The sequence below is a fragment of the Triturus cristatus genome, chromosome 3_2, assembly GCF_964204655.1.
Source record: "Triturus cristatus chromosome 3_2, aTriCri1.1, whole genome shotgun sequence".
NCBI classification, from domain to species: Eukaryota; Metazoa; Chordata; class Amphibia; order Caudata; family Salamandridae; genus Triturus; species Triturus cristatus.
In genome coordinates this window covers 329,707,818-329,724,346 of record NC_140584.1, presented here as the reverse complement: position 1 = coordinate 329,724,346, position 16,529 = coordinate 329,707,818, and the positions used below count along the sequence as shown (strand labels likewise).

The following is a 16,529-nucleotide window of genomic DNA, read 5'->3' as shown; positions in this document are numbered from 1 at the left end:
AGAACTGTGCAAGGAAAATGACTAAGGTCACTCTTGAACTAAAAGAAACCCCTGTCCAGTCACGGCCCCATTTTGTAGTCTGCATGCCAACTTGGGGGTCTACGTGCTCTGGTAAATTTGTGTTCCTCTCTGCCCAGCCTACCCATGTTATGATTACTCTCACATGTAGGTTGGGTACCAACTGTGCTAGGGCACCCCGCTATGTTGTCCATACTCCATGTGCCCCCATCTTCTAGCTCTACAGCATTTTTGTAGACCTTCGTTATCCTCAATGGTTTAGAAAATGAAGAGACCTTGGATTTGGATAGGGAGGGCTTCTTAACCACCACCCATTGGCCTTCTTTCCACTTTTTTGTAGACGCACCCCACCGGTTGTCGTACCATATTTTGTACTCTTCTTGATGTTTCCGTGTCTTCTCCTCCACGTAATCTCTGTCCACCCATACGGGGGTTCCTCCATTTAGCCAGTTGGGCGTGAGTTTTGAGCCTGGGTTCCTCCCTTTAAGTGAAACGAACGGTGACACTCCTGAGACCGCATTGGGAGTTGTATGGTATGACCACAGCATCTTCCTGATGGCCTCCTCCACTGATACGCGAGAACTCAATGCAAGCTGAATGGTGTTCTTAATCATCCTGTTTGTTCTTTCTACTAGCCCATTGGCCTTGGGACAGTAGAGTGGTGTCTTGATGTGCGTGATAGCCAGCGTGGTCAAAAACAGCTTCATTTCCTCCGAAACGAATTGAACTCCGTTGTCCGTTATTAAGACTTCTGGTATGCCCTCTTTGGCGAAGGTATCTCTAAGGAAACTTAACAACACTGCCGTAGTGATGGAGGGGACCAGTCTTGTCTCAATCCAACGAGAGTGATAGTCAATTAAAACGAACATGAACTTCTGAGATTGGTTAAGTAGGTTGAGAGGACCGATTATGTCCAACCCCAATTTAGCCCATGGTGTAGTAGGGACTTCAACTGGAACAAGGGGAAACTTGCGAATCACTTTGGTTTTGTCGCTGGTACCACATGCCGTGCAATTCTTCACCTTCTCCTCCACACTGGAATCCATCCCTGGGAACCAGTAGTGTTGTCTGATTTTACTTTTGGTCATACTTCTACCAGGATGACCCTCATGTGCAATCTGGATTATCCTTTCGTACATGTTCTTAGGAGGAATAATTTTACTTCCTCTGCAGACGTGTTCACCCACAATGGATAGTTCATCACGTACCGGCCAGAATTGATGGATAGTTTCTGGTACCTCAGACTTGTTATCCGGCCATCCTGTGCGAATCATGTTCTTCAGTATGATCATCATGCTATCCTCCTTTAAGGATTCTTCCCACTCTTTGCGGTTGATGGCAGGAATCTCCACCCATAAGACCGTCTCTTCCGGTGGGTTTTGCATAGGATCACCCCCGTGCACAGGAAGCCGTGAAAGACAATCTGCTATCCTGTTATCACTTCCAGGGACGTATACCATGGAATAGTTGAACCCTTGAAGACTCAGCACCCACTTTGCAATTCTAGGAGTAGTACCTTCCAATCTTTTGGTGGAGAATAACGGTAGTAACGGTTTATGATCCGTCCTTAACACAAATGGGATACCCCACAGAAAATACTTGAAGTGGTTGATGGCCCAGTAACAGGCTAAAGCCTCTTTTTCCACCGTTGAGTAGTTGAACTCAGCGTCTCTCAACGTTCTGGATGCGAACGCTACCACAACTTCCTGTCCGTTTTTTTTTTGAGTTAGTGCTGCTCCTAGCCCCTTTGTGCTAGCGTCCGTGGTGAGTGTGGTTTTGGCATTGGAGTCAAACGCCCCCAGAATATGAGCATCCGCAATTGCCTTCTTGATGAGAATGAAAGCTGACTGATGCTGTTGATTCCATTCAAATTTGGAACACTTCTTAAGCAGCTCTCTGAGAGGCTGCACCTGGTCTGCAAAGTTTTTCACGAACTTGGCCATATACTCTGCAAGACCCAGAAATGACTTGAGCTCTTCTTTGTTGCTGGGCTCTGGAGCTTGTTTGACGGCATCAACCAAACTTGATTTGGGTTTGATTCCTTCGCTTGATATGTTGTGACCCAAATAGACCACCGAATCCACCCCTATTTTGCACTTGTCCCTTTGGGTGGTAAAACCTGCTTGGCTGAGACGGGTCAGTACTGCTTCCAAATTTTTATTATGCTCTTCAACGGATGAACCATGGATCAAGATATCATCTTGGAAGCAAAGAACTTTTTCCAAGCCTTGCAGGATACGTTGCATGATACGTTGGAATACAGCTGCCGCCGACGCCAAACCAAAGGGTAACCTGGCGAATTGATACGCTCCCAGCGGGGTTATGAATGAGGTGAGAGGTTTGGAGTCCGGATGGAGGGCGACCTGGTGGTATGCTGAGGATAAGTCTAACACCGAAAAAACTTTTGCCTCGTGGATTGCAGCTAACATTTCATTTATGTTAGGAAGAGGGTGTCTGTCCACCCAAATATTAGAGTTTAGATCCCTAAGGTCCACACATAGACGAATCCCTTTGTTTCCCCCTTTTGCTGCTACAACGATGGGCGCCAACCACTCCGAACTTTCAATTCTCTCTATGATCTTGCACCTTTCCAATCTATCCAGCTCTTCCTTAAGTGGCTCTCTTGTTAGAAGTGGGATGGATCTTGGTTTGTGAACTATTGGTTTCGCATTAGATTTTAATTTTATTTTGTGAAGGAAACCCTTTAGAAGTCCTACTCCGTCCGTAAACACCTCAGGAAACTTGTTGCATATCTCCCTACCCACATTAGGTCTGTCGATCAAATACACAGGTTCAGGAGCATTGGGGTCTAATTTGATCCCCAAATCCTTTTGGTGTTTCCATCCTAGTAGGTTTGAACCGGTTTTTGTAATGTAGACTTTTCCCACTGTGGATCTGTCCTTGAAATCAATGTTCATCAGTAGCATCCCCACCAATGGTATAGGATCTTGATTGTACCCCCCGGGTTTGATGTCTGGGGGTAGAAGTTTGTATGCACGTGTACCAGAATTAGCTTGGAAAGTAGCTTCATTAACAAGAGTGTACGGGGAACAAGAATCAGCATAAACTTCGTACTTTATATTGTCTAACAAAATTACACATTTAGGGTATTCAGTGCATTTGCTTTCTGAGGAGTTGGCTATTTGAAAAATTATCTCTTCACTAAATTGTTGTGGCTCTAACTGTGGTTCTACATCACTACCAATCATATGGGTGACACTAGTTTTTTCGCTGTGGCAGACTTTGGAAAAGTGACCCCTCTTCTTGCACTTGCTACATACAACACCCCTTGCGGGGCAATTCATGTTGTTGGCCATATGATTGGGATTCCCACACCTGTAACATTTGGGTTTATTTCCCGTTGCAGCATGTACTTCTGGACTGGGAGGTGGGAGTTTATGCTTGACATCTTTGCTAACTATTCTATGAACACTTCCCTCTGTACTTTGTTTAATATCAACAGCTTCCTTCATTTCATTCATGCAATACGCAGTATGTTCAATACTTTTAGCGATATCAATGGCACGTTTCAAATCTGGTGCTTCTGCTAGAAGTCTTTCCTGAATTTTCTTATTACTAGTGCATCTCACTAACTGATCTCTGACTAAAGACTCAGTTAACAATCCAAAATCACATGTAGAGGCTAACCCTCTCAATGCAGCTACGTAATTTATCACTTTTTCACTTTTCCCTTGAATGCGCAAGAAAAATTTGTGGCGTTCTAAAACTATATTGATTTTGTCCCCAAATTGTGCCTCCAATTTCAATAACGTCAGCTGATACACATCATGCTGTACATCACCCTCACCCCCAATGTCTACATTTGCATTTTCAACAATGTCATCAGGTAAGTCTTCAAAAGTTTCTCTTCCTTGTTTGCCTAAATTATGTAGTAAAACATGTTGTTTACGTACTGCTGAAAACCTGTCCCCACCAATAGCAATAAGGTACGATTCGAATAATTTAACCCATTTCTTCCATGGAACCGGTGGATCATCCCCTTCCTCAAGAAATGGTGGAGGTTGCGACATTGCGAATGCAGCCATAATGAAAGGATAAAGAAGAACGAAGGTGAAAACCAGAGAACAGTGAAGGAGAGGAATAAGGGGAAAGAACGAAGGAAAATGACAGTGAGTGAAATAGGAAGTAAAAGTTTTGGATAAGAAAAGGCAAAGGTGGAAATATAAGTGAAATATAGCCAAAAGACAGTGTGTTGCATTAACCAGAAACAATGCGCAAAATTAAACAATTTGTCCACATAATAATGAAGCTGACGTGAAAAACATGAAATAAATTAATTGCCGATTCGCGAAAGGCCAGCAGGTGGAGCTAATGAGGTAGAAGTTGGTGAGGAAAGGAGTCACGTGAGCGTCTTCTGTGAGGAAACGTAGTCACAGTCTGACGAGATGGATTACAGGCAGCGTAATCACCCGAAGCGCTCACACGGAACAGCAGGCAGACACTTGAAAAACGCCAGAAGCAGGGCACAAACGCTGACAGGCTCACCCCAGCAGTCCCGCTCACCAGAAGCACGGAAGGTGAAAAGCGCACAAACGCTGACAGGCTCACCCCAGCAGTCCCGCTCACCAGAAGCACGGAAGGCGAAAAGCGTCGGCAATGACAGAAGGAGTGCTCCTTGAGGTGCGCAGACCACCGGGCTGACAGGAACTCCGGAGCTGCACACTGGAACAGCTGCGAGGACAGGAGCGCTCGTAGGTGCGTCGACGGTGTCAGAAGGAAAGCGGACCACAAGGCTGACAGGAACTGATGAGCCGGCTCATGGAGCGATGACAAGAACAACCGTCGCTAAATCGCTGACCTGACGCTGTGGCAGAAGTGAAACGAAATGCTTCCAAAGAAAAGATCGGTGGCCAAGTTTCACTGAAGGCAGAACAGAACTGGGGGAAGGATCCAAACTGTCCCCAGCACAGTGAGTAGCTCGTCGCCAATTTCTGTTGTAAATACGTCTCCAGGCGGTGTGTGTGGTGGAGAACAAATTTATTACAAGTGAATCCTCCAGCCTTCGCTAGCCACTGACCCAACATTCTAAACCAAGCTTCATGTCAACATTCCATTCGTGGGCGAACCCAAGAGGGGAAGAGGGCGGGGGGGAAATGGGAAGAGGAACAGGGACAGGTTATAACATGTGTCTTAGCCACACACCTCACCTCTCTCATACATCATCAGGTGACTCTATTACACTTCTAATGGCTTTTCCCACAACACATTCTTACACACCATCAGGGGGTTATCCCGTAGCCATCCCACCACAGCACACTCTCTAATTCTCATCTCTCTCACGATAACAATTGACTCCCTGGTCACCGCTCTCCTACCTTAAGGCCACTCTCCCTGACCAGCCTCTCACACTACCAGATGGCTCTCTAAGAGCAAACTCTTACATCTTAAGGAAACGCTCCCTCAAGCAGCCCTCTGTCCTACCACCAATGTATCTCTCACAGCCAGTTCTCTCACACTAGTACATGACTGTCTTAGAGTCATCATTCTCACACCAACAGGAGACTCCCCCCAAAATCCGCCTCTCTCCTACCCTAAGGTTACTCTCCCTGACCATCCTCTCACATGCAAGATGACTCTTTAACAGCTTCTTCTCTTGTGCATTTTTAGGTGACTTTTATACACCTTTTGGCTCCTCTCAAATAGACTCTTACCTTCATTACATTTCCACAGTAGGCAATTCTGGCTATGGCTGTGATGTCATGAACAAATATACCATTCAGTAAGGTGATACTGGCTCCTGTGCAGTTGGCATCAGTCAGGGTCGTGTTTTGAGGGTCGATGTGCAACGAATTGGTTAGGCATTTACCAACAGAGATCACCATCTTCCCCGACAGGCATTTGACAATTGGATCAATGTCAAGATAAGCTGGAAAATTCAAGAGATTAACTTTATTGCTGGTTGTTAATGAAACAACATCTATAATCCACATCAGTTAAAATAACTAGACCACCAAAAGACTTTTTCCCAACAACAGAAATTGAACTCTCCTGTAGAGTATACCCAATAAACTGCCAAACCTTTATCTGCCAGGAACATTAATGCCTTGTTAGCTACCCACACCTCCTGTACCTTTACTAGTATTCAGAATTGTTTCAAGGTGCCACCTGGGTAAAGCCACCATCATCTTCATCTTTTTTAACATTTACTGGTCTCTAGTGTTCCCAACCACACGTCATGTATCCGCAGATTTAATAGTCTACTAGCGGAGTTAACCTTTAGAATTCTTGTATTGGCTATTCAATTGTGAGAGGACTAGAGTGCTTGGTGTGAAGGGCAGAGCTAGAACGTCTTGGGAACTCAGGAGAATTGGTTTATTTATTTTATTTAATGGTTTTAAATAGCGCTCACGCACTGTGTACTCTAGCGCTTTACAACATAACAAGAACAATGACGATATTGTATTACATCGAAAAAAGAACTGTATGAGACCAGCGTGATCTAAACAAAGCAAGAAAGAGAAGTAACATAGTGAAAATCTTTCCACTTCATGAAACCAGTGGTCAGTAAAGGTGGTATTTATTATTGTGTATTATGATCTCATTATGTTAACTATGGACAGCCACATGCCTGCTGGTTTATTCCACCTAAATAAAAAAATATTGTCTGACCATAATATTGCGGTCAAAATATCATTACTAAAAATATTGTGAATAAAAATATCTAAGGTGAGTGTATAATTTTTTTTTAACGGTTTTACAACATTATTTACTATAATGTTGTTTTTATATTATGCTGTTTGATCGCATTGTATTATGATTTTATTTGAAATGAGGGAGCAATCTCAAAGACAGAGCTTTACCACCTCCACCCAAAATCACCCTCAATATCCACTGGGGATTATCGCAAGTAGTAGGCCATAATACATGTGGCCACTGTGTGGCATGTAATTTTTGGATCAATACAAAGTTTTTTTTGCACATAAACGTAAAATTCTCATTTACTGTTTTTTTCAAGTGAAATACTCGAGACGCCATTTATGCAATATGGTGCCCTGTGACCTAATATACGTAGGACAGGCGACCGAAATTTAAATGCACAATCCTACAACATAAGAGCAGAATTCAATGTGGAATTATAGGAGCGCCGTTGGTGGAACATTTCCGGCTACACAACATATAGGTGAAGACATTCGATGACAGGTGATAGAAAATATTTCACTTGGCCAACTGAGGGAGAGAATGAAACCTTCTATCACATAAGAAGCAACAGTGGATGTGCAAACTTGGATCCATTGAGGATGGCCCAACCACAGTCGAAAACTAGAGACAAGAGGCTTTCATTTGATTCAAGCGAAGCAATACCATCTGACTCATTCAGAGAGACTATTTATAAGGGCTTGAACTCTTACACAAGAATCTGTTCCACCATTTTGAAACCATGTGAGCAACATGTGCTAGTTATTCCTCATAGGCCTCTTTGTGTGAATTACAATTAGTATGTTAACCTCTTCATGTTTGGTATGAAGGATTTCTTCAATTTTCATGATGTGTAAATTAATTCACAAGCTGTTGCATACTTTACAAAGTTGTTCCCATTTTGTTATATATTAATTTTATACGATGTACATATCATAGTGAGTCAGCTACATATAAATATTAGAACAGATATGGCGGTCATCACAGGATTAATATATCAAGAATTTCTTCAAACATTTGTATTTTTGTCAAAATTATTTATTACTCTCTTTATATTTTTAAAAGGGAATTTGTAGTTTGGCTTAATTTATTTTGAAAGTGATTAGAACAAGAAGCAATCCTTTATGGTTTAACAGGAGATTCCGGTACCATCACACGTTTTTCTCTCCACACGCATGCCCTAACTAGGACTCGCTACATAAATGAGAGGCAACGCATCCGTGTGCTCCCGGCCTCGATTAGTGTTGGACGAGTGCTTCAGTTGAGTTCTCTCAAGCAGGTTTACTGCCACATTTCCCAGTATTTGTAATAGCCAGTACTTTAAATGGGATGGTACTGTCTGGTACTGAGTAGCCGCACTTTTTCATTTTGAGAGGGAGAGTACCGGCACTTCTCAAGAGAAATGTAATACTTTTAATTGGAGAATACAGGCACGTCTCAGAAACAAGCAGGTACTCTGGTACAGAATACCTGCACTTCTCTTTTTACATTTCAAGTACTGGTAACAGCACGATCATATGAGGTAATGTTTGAATTTCCGTATAGATGCAGCAATCAGCAGACGTTGTTCCCATCATTTGGTGAATTAAACACACTCACTTTTTTTTTTCCTTTCGATTAACCCTTTCGGTGCTCATGACGGAATGGTTCCGTCATGAGAACCAGTGCTCCTATGCTCATGACGGAACCATTCCGTCATGTGCACAGGCGCACAAAATCCCTCTGCTGCAGACAGCAGAGCGATTTCCTTTTTTTAAATCTTTTGCATCTGGAGGTGGGGAAGACCTTCCCCAAACTCCCGAGGCTTTTTTGTTCTTTCAAAGTACGGACGATCGCGTACATTGCATGATGTTGTCATTACATTGAAAACTAAACTGAAACTAAGTTTCAGTTTCACTGTTTCAGTACCCCAGGAGGGCGATCCACAAGCAGAGATCCAGCCACCAGGGAGGGGGGGGAGAGACCACTTGGGCAAGGGCCTTTGCTCCCCCCAATAAATTCTGGCATAACCAGTCTTTCTGCCCCCCTGGGGGGGGCAGAAAGCACCCTAGACACCATGGATAATTGTTTTATAGACCAGGGGTGGGGGCTGCCCACAATGGGCATGCCAATGCCCCCAACCCTTACCCCCACAATTGTCAAAAGTCTTTCTGCCCCCCCCCCCCCCCCTAGGAGGCAGATGGGGAAAATAATCCTTTGCGAACCTCAAACTTTGTAAAACAAAACCACATTTTCCTCACATTTCTGCGATGGAAAGTTCTGGAATCTGCGCAGATTCACAAGTTTCCACCCACACAGCATTCCCCAAGTCTCCCGATAAAAATGATACCTCACTTGTGTGGGCAGGCCTACTACCCGTGACAGGAAACTGCCCAAAACGCAACGTGGACACATCCATTTTTCCAGTAAAAACTAACCCTTTTTTTACAATGTGCAGAGCTGTGGATTTTGAACCCTTGCTCTGGCGGCACCTAAGGAACCCCAGCAAACCTATACATTTTTGAATACCAGACATACAGGGAAATCCAGGATGTGCTGACTTGTGTGGGTCTCACCATGTTCTGTTACCCAGAATACCTTGCAAACCTCAAACCATTGTAAAAAAAAAACACCTTTTCCTCACATTTCTGTGATGGAAAGTTCTAGAATCTGGGAGGAGGCACAGACTTCCACCCACCCAGCATTCAGAAAGTCTCCTGATAACAATAGTACCTCACTTTTGTGGGTAGGCCTGGTGCCCGTGACATGAAATGGCCCAAAATGTACTGTGGAGACTTCAAAAATATCGATTACAAAAAGACCTTCACAGGAATTTTAGGAAAATTTGTTTTTTTTGTACAAAGTTTCCAAAAATGTATAGGTTTGTTCAGTCTCCCTAGGTGCCAACAGAGCTAGAGTTAAAAATCCACAGCTAGTCACTTTGCAAAAAAAGGGACAGTTTTCACTGTCAAAAAGTGGTGTGTCCAAGTTGCGTTTTGGGTTGTTTCCTGTCGCGGGCACTAGGCCTACCCACACAAGGGAGGTACCATTTTTATTGGAAGTCTTTGGGAAATGCGGGGTGGGTGGAATTTTGTGGATCCACGCAGTTTCCAGAACTTTCCATCACAGAAATATGAGGAAATGTGTTTTTTTTACAAAGTTTGAGGTTGGCAAGGGATTCTGGGTAACAGAACCTGGTGAGAGCCACACAAGTCACCCCATTGTGGATTCCCCTGGGTGTCCAGTTTTCAAAAATGTATAGGTTTGCTAGGTTTCCCTAGGTGCCGGCTGAGCTAGGATTCAAAATCCACAGCTAGGCACTTTGAAAAATGTCCTATAATTCATATGCTAGTATGGGTACCCACAATTTCTGAGATGTGCAAATAGCTACTGTTTCTAAACTCTATATTTGTTTACAGTTTCTGAAATACATAGGTGTCTTTGATACCTATTTTTCACTCTTCATATTTTACCAAATAAATTGCTATATAGCCGGTGTACAATGCAAAACATTACAAGACGCTGCTCAGTCATTGGCTCTGGGTTCCTCTGGTTCTTGGTGTACCCACAAATCCTATATATCCCCACAACTAAAAGGGTCCAGCGGATGTAACAGTATATTGCTTTCAAACATCTGTCATATTTAGAAGAAGTTAGAGGTGAAAACATTGGCACAAATGGCTGTTTTTTTCAACTCATTTTCAATTTTTCTGAATTTTGACTGTTAGTTTTTATAAAAAACCTTGAAGTTCTGCAGTAATAACCTTTTGCTGAATTCAGAATTTTGTCTACTTTTCAGAAATGTATAGCTTTCCGGTATCCATTATTGCTTTCACACCCATTTCTATCACAAACTGGAAGAAGGTTAAAAGCATAACAAGTAGCAAAAATAGGCTATGTCCCAGTAAAATGCCTAAAACTGTGTAAATGTTTTTGGTTTTCTGAAAAAAGCCTGAGTGTCTCTGAAAGCTGGAAAGATGTTGATTTCAGCACCACAAATCCCTTGTTGATACCATTTGCAGGGGAAAATCCTGTTACTTTCTTCTGCAGGACTTTTTCCCCATTTTTCCACCAAAACAAAAACAAAATGCAGCTGTATTTTGGCTAGCTTCTGGGTCCCCTCCAGTGCACAAACCCTGGGTCCCTTTAAAATCCCCATGATATTGGAAGAAAAGGACGCAAATTTGACGTGCATACCTTATGTGGAGAAAAAGGTACAGGGGCCTAAGCGCAAACTACCCCAAATAGCCAAAAAAAGGTTTAGCACAGTGGGGAAAAGGCTTAGCAGCGAAGGGATTATGGTCTGGTATATGTAAATTGAAATGCTGTACATATAGGTATAAGGTTCTGTATTAAAACGAGATGTAATGTATCCGCGCAATCACGGTCTTAATATCTGTGGGCTGAGCGCGTCTGATCTTGCAAGTGGCTTGCAGGGCACATTGAAAGAACTCAATTTTCAGGCGATAACTGCTCTGTGAGTTAACCGCGCTCACTTTTTTCCTTCTAGATTAAACACTAGTTCGAATAACAATGTGGCATTTGTGAATTGTTACTTCTTGGTACAAGTTCTGCACTAAAATATCATGCAATGTATCCGTGAAATCGCGGGCTCGATTTCTGTCTCCTGAGCGTGCCAGATCTTCCTCGTAGTTTGACTGTCTCCCGTATCTATGGCAACCCGCACTGCGTCTGCACCACAGACTACATCGAAGTAATTCATGTTTATTCACATTCTCGACAGATGAACTTTGATTCCTCACAATTTGGTAAGTGAATATGCGCTCGCATAAACTATCATCCCATTTGTTCAAATAACGATGCCTTAATACGTGTAAGCTACACATTCATATTGTCATCTACGAACATATTCCTTTTAAGTCGCAGCGAGCAACTGATGTTGTTATGCACAAATGGTGACCTTGACATATCAATATTGATCCCGTTCAATACGTAAAAATAAGAGAATGTTTTTACATACCAGCTGTTGGGGGTTACACAAAGTGGGCTTGCAAACTGTGTTTTTAAAGAATATACACTTTTGTGTTTTTACTGTTAAAGAACATTGTTTCCACCCATGTTAGACCAATATCCAGAGGATTTGGCTGCATTGTGATTAAAGCCTATTCCCCAGTGAGTACTTTAACATCTAGAATGTTTCCTTAAGAATAATCCAAATGGTTACTGTGTGCCTTATTTCAAACCAGTTATGCCCTGATTCCACCCAGGCTTATTTGCCAACCCGACTGGACTGCCACTAGCGAGTTTATACCCGAGTGCTCACACAGGGTGAGGCCTCCTTGCGTTTTCTGAACTTGCATCTAATGCTGCAATTGCCCAAATATTGAATCTTGCCACCACTGCTTTTCCTCGATTTAGCACGGATTCAAGAAGGTTGATAGACCACATCTGTCCTTTTTGCTACACTTGTCCATTGCGGTAATTTACAAAGATGGCCACCCTGATCTTCTGATGGTGTTCCTGGAAAAATACATCAACTGTTTAATTGGGGTGAGTCCTGTTTAGTTGGGACAATCCTCAAATTGGCCATAACCCAATAGGGGATTCATTAAACTGTTGATGTTTCTACTCCAATAGTTTGGTACCAAGAGATACCTGTGAAAGATGTTATTGAGTTATATCATAGTGCATCACACAAATTGGTTGTGTTAATCATTGTCACAACTATTTGGTACATTGTAGCCCGCAGGAAATATATATAGCTCCCAGGTTATACACAAATGATTGAAACATGATTTTTTTCTCTTCTAGGTGCTTCCATTATATTCTATCGTCCTGATGATGACCCTTGTGTAAATCATTAGTTTGTGGGGTTGGAACATGGACAAGTATTTCAGTGAACTGTTTTTAATTGATTTTGGGTAACAACTCTCCTACACAGAGTGGTGTACATCTATTTGTCCTTATCAGTCACATGTATGTGTATATGTGTGTATATATATATATATATATATATATATATATATATATATATATATATATATATATATATATATATATCTTCACTGAAAAAACCGTAGGTTTCAGGCACTTTATAGTTAGAAATTAGCATTTAAAAAACCTTAGAAATTCACTGAAAAAACCATAGGTTTTAGGGAAAGTTATAGTTAGTTGGACATTTCACTCGTACAAAACCATAGAAATTCCCCCGTAATAGTTAGTTCAGCTAACTAGAACTCGCGCCCCCGCAATGCACTGCTGATGACGTCACATATTACATCACTCATGACATGGTCAGAGACATCACTGATGACATCATCCAGTGACTGTGTGTGTCTGTAAAGTCTAAATATGTTTAATATATATAGGGAAAGGCGTATTGAAGAATGATTGGGTGCATAAGTGTCTTAATGGATGATTTAGTAGGTGGAAGACTGACTATATAAGTGAGTGATTAAACTTATCTTATTGAATGCATGGGTTAGTGAGTAAACTGTGTGAATATCTGTATCCGTCTGTCTGTTGGTGTGTAAGCGACTGCATGGGTTTGCGAATAGCTACATGAGTGTCTATATGGGTTATCGATTGTTTGTCTGAGTATCTGTATGGGTGCCTGAGTGTTTGAGTGGGTGAGGTGTTTGTTCACTGGGTGCATGGTTTCAAGAGTGCATCTGTGATGGACTGTATGGCTGAGTGACTGTGTGTATGGGTGTGTTAGTGAGTGAATGTATATCTCAGTTGTATATTTGTTAGTAACTACATATGTGAAAGGCAGTATATATGTGTGTTGGGAGTATATAAATGGCTATAAGTGAGAGTGTGTGATTGTGAGAATGGCTGTATGGATGAGTCTGTGCTTGTATCAGGGATTGTATAAGAGCGTAAGTATGTGCTAGTATTTGTATGAGTAAGTGAGCTGGTGTGTGTATAACTGTATAGGTGAGTAAATGGCAGTGTAATTAATTATTTGCATGACTGACTAGGTGTGTGAGTACCTCTATGGAAGAGTGGCAGTGTGTGAGTTTCTATATACGTGTATGAGTACATATGATAGTCCTGTACTGTGTGACCATAAGTATGAGTGACTGTACGGGTGAGTGAGTGGATGTGTGTGTAAACGTAAGAATCACTGAGTGAATATGTAGTTATTGGTGTTGGAGTATCTATGGTTTTGAGAATGGTAGTCTGTAATTTAGAGTGGGTGTATCAAAGGTTATATTAGGGTGTGAGAAGATGCATCAATTTATCACATGGATGATGTCATCAGTGATGTCATTTGAGATGTCATCAGTGATGTCACTGACCATGTCATGAGTGATGTAATATGTGACATCATCAGCAGTGCATTGCGGGGGCGCGAGTTATAGTTAGCTGAACTAACTATAACGGGGGAATTTCTATGGTTTTGTACGAGTGAAATGTCCAACTAACTATAACTTTCCCTAAAACCTATGGTTTATTCAGTGAATTTCAAAGGTTTTTTAAATGCTAGTTTCTAACTATGCCTACAGAGGTAGAACATGTGAAGAAAGAAGAAAATACGCACAGAAAGAAGCAAAAGAAATGCCGAAAGAGGCAACAGAAGTCCACGAAGATGAAGAAAATTGTGCTAAGAAGAAAGACGTGCAGAAAGAACCAACAGAGGCGCAGAAAGAGGCCTTGTTGCAAAATCATCCTGTGCCCACAACTTTTTCAGACGGGTACTGGTGGTAACTGACTCTGACTAACCAGGCCTAGAGCCAGTGCTATGCTAAAAGACACTAAGAATACAGTGAAAACACCTACATACACTAGGGAACACTATGCGTTGAGGTATCCCTGTAATTAGCATGACCTCCTCTGTAAGGCCTTAGTACATAATAGGACAGGGGGATTAAAACTACCTCTTAAAACGCACCACAAGGCTCGTTTGCACAGTGGTGAAGGGAGGGGGGGCCTCAGGTGACATGTGTGCAAACACACCCTGTGGCGTGTTTTAAGTTGGGGGATAAAGTCCCCTTGAATCCTGAGGGTCCCTGGAGTCCAACTAGCCCACCAGGTACCTCCAGTAAGCGCCACAGAGCTGCGTTGCAGAGAGGTTGAAAAAGGGGCATGGGTTGGACCACCTCTCTGCAATGCAGTGCAGTGGCGCTTACTGGAAGCACCTGGTGGGCTAGTTAGCCCCCAGGGGCCCTCAGGATTGAAGGGGAATTAATTCCCCAACTTAAAATGCGCCACAGGGCGTGTTTGCACACGTCACCTCAGGCCCTGCCCCCTCCCTTCACCACTGTGTAAATACACCCCATGGCACGTTTTAAGTTGGGGGATTAAGTCCCCTCGAATCCTGAGGGTCCCTGGGGTCAAACTAGCCCACGAGGTACCTCCAGGAAGCGCCACAGAGCTGCGTTGCAGAGAGATGTAAAAGGGGCGTGGCCTGGACCACCTCTCTGCAACGCAGCGCAGTGGCGCTTACTGGAAGCACCTGGTGGGCTAGTTGGCCCCCAGGGGCCCTCAGGATTGAAAGGGAATTAATTCCCCAACTTTAAATGCGCCACAGGGTATGTTTGCACACATGTCACCTCTGGCCCCGCCCCCTCCCTTCACCACTGTGCAAACACGCCCCGTGGCACATTTTATGTTGGGAGATTAAGTCCCCTTGAATCCTGAGGGTCTCTGGGATCCAACTAGCCCACTAGGTACCTCCAGTAAGCGCCACAGAGCTGCGTTGCAGAGAGGTGTAAAAAGGGGCATGGCCTGGACCACCTCTCTGCAGGCCTGTGGCGCTTACTGGAGATACCTGGTGGGCTAGTGGCCCCCAGGGGCCCTCAGGATTGAAGGGGATTTAATTCCCCAACTTAAAACGCGCCACAGGGCGTGTTTGAACACATGTCACCTCAGGCCCTGCCCCCTCCCTTCACCACTGTGGAAATGCGCCCCGTGGCGCGTTTTAAGTTGGGGGATAAAGTCCCCCTGAATCCTGAGGGTCCCTGGGGTCCAACTAGCCCACGAGGTACCTCCAGTAAGTGCCACAGAGCTGCATTGCAGAGAGGTGTGAAAAGGGCCATGGCCTGGGCCACCTCTCTGCAAAGCAGGCCTGTGGCGCTTACTAGAGATACCTGTTGGGCTAGTTTGCCCCCGGGGCCCTCAGGATTGAAGGGGAATTAATTCCCCAACTTAAAATGCGCCACAGGGCGTGTTTGAACACATGTCACCTCAGGACCTGCCCCCTCCCTTCACCACTGTGGAAATGCGCCCCGTGGCGAGTTTTAAGTTGGGGGATAAAGTCCCCCTGAATCCTGAGGGTCCCTGGGGTCCAACTAGCCCACGTGGTACCTCCAGTAAGTGCCACAGAGCTGCATTGCAGAGAGGTGTGAAAAGGGCCATGGCCTGGGCCACCTCTCTGCAAAGCAGGCCTGTGGCGCTTACTAGAGATACCTGGTGGGCTAGTTTGCCCCCGGGGCCCTCAGGATTGAAGGGGAATTAATTCCCCAACTTAAAATGCGCCACAGGGCGTGTTAGCACATATGTCACCTTAGGACCCGCCCTCTCCCTTCACCACTGTGCAAATGCGCCCCGTGGTGCATTTTAAGTTGGGGGATAAAGTCCCCTTGAATCCTGAGGGTCCCTGGGATACAACTAGCCCACCAGGTACCTCCATTATTTTTCTTTTAAAAAAGAAGCCCCGGGGTGGCGGTCCCCGGGGCTGCAGGGGGGGCAGTGTACCCCCCCTCGCAAATAATTACTGAAAGCCCCGGGAGTGGCGGTCCCCGGGTCTTGGGGGGGCCTATGAGGCCCCCCATACATTAAAAAAGCCCCGGGGGCTGGCAGTCCCTGGGCTGCGGGGTCCACTTGGACCCCCGCAATTCTTTTTGAGCATGCCCCCGGGGACTTGGCCCACCCGGGGCTAAATAATAACGAAGCGTGGGAGCCTTTTT

The 16,529-nt window shown here is 44.0% G+C and overlaps 1 protein-coding gene across 2 annotated transcripts in view; it reads right to left on the bottom strand.

Moving 5' to 3' along the window:
• Positions 1–16,529, bottom strand: part of LOC146857293 (uromodulin-like) — a 331,179-nt gene that overhangs the window by 265,259 nt on the left and 49,391 nt on the right. For both annotated transcript variants that reach the window (XM_085647791.1, XM_085647792.1), the window contains exon 3: positions 5,691–5,905. In XM_085647791.1, coding sequence (XP_085503917.1) covers positions 5,691–5,905 — 215 coding nt within the window. The remainder of the gene's footprint in view (positions 1–5,690; positions 5,906–16,529) is intronic.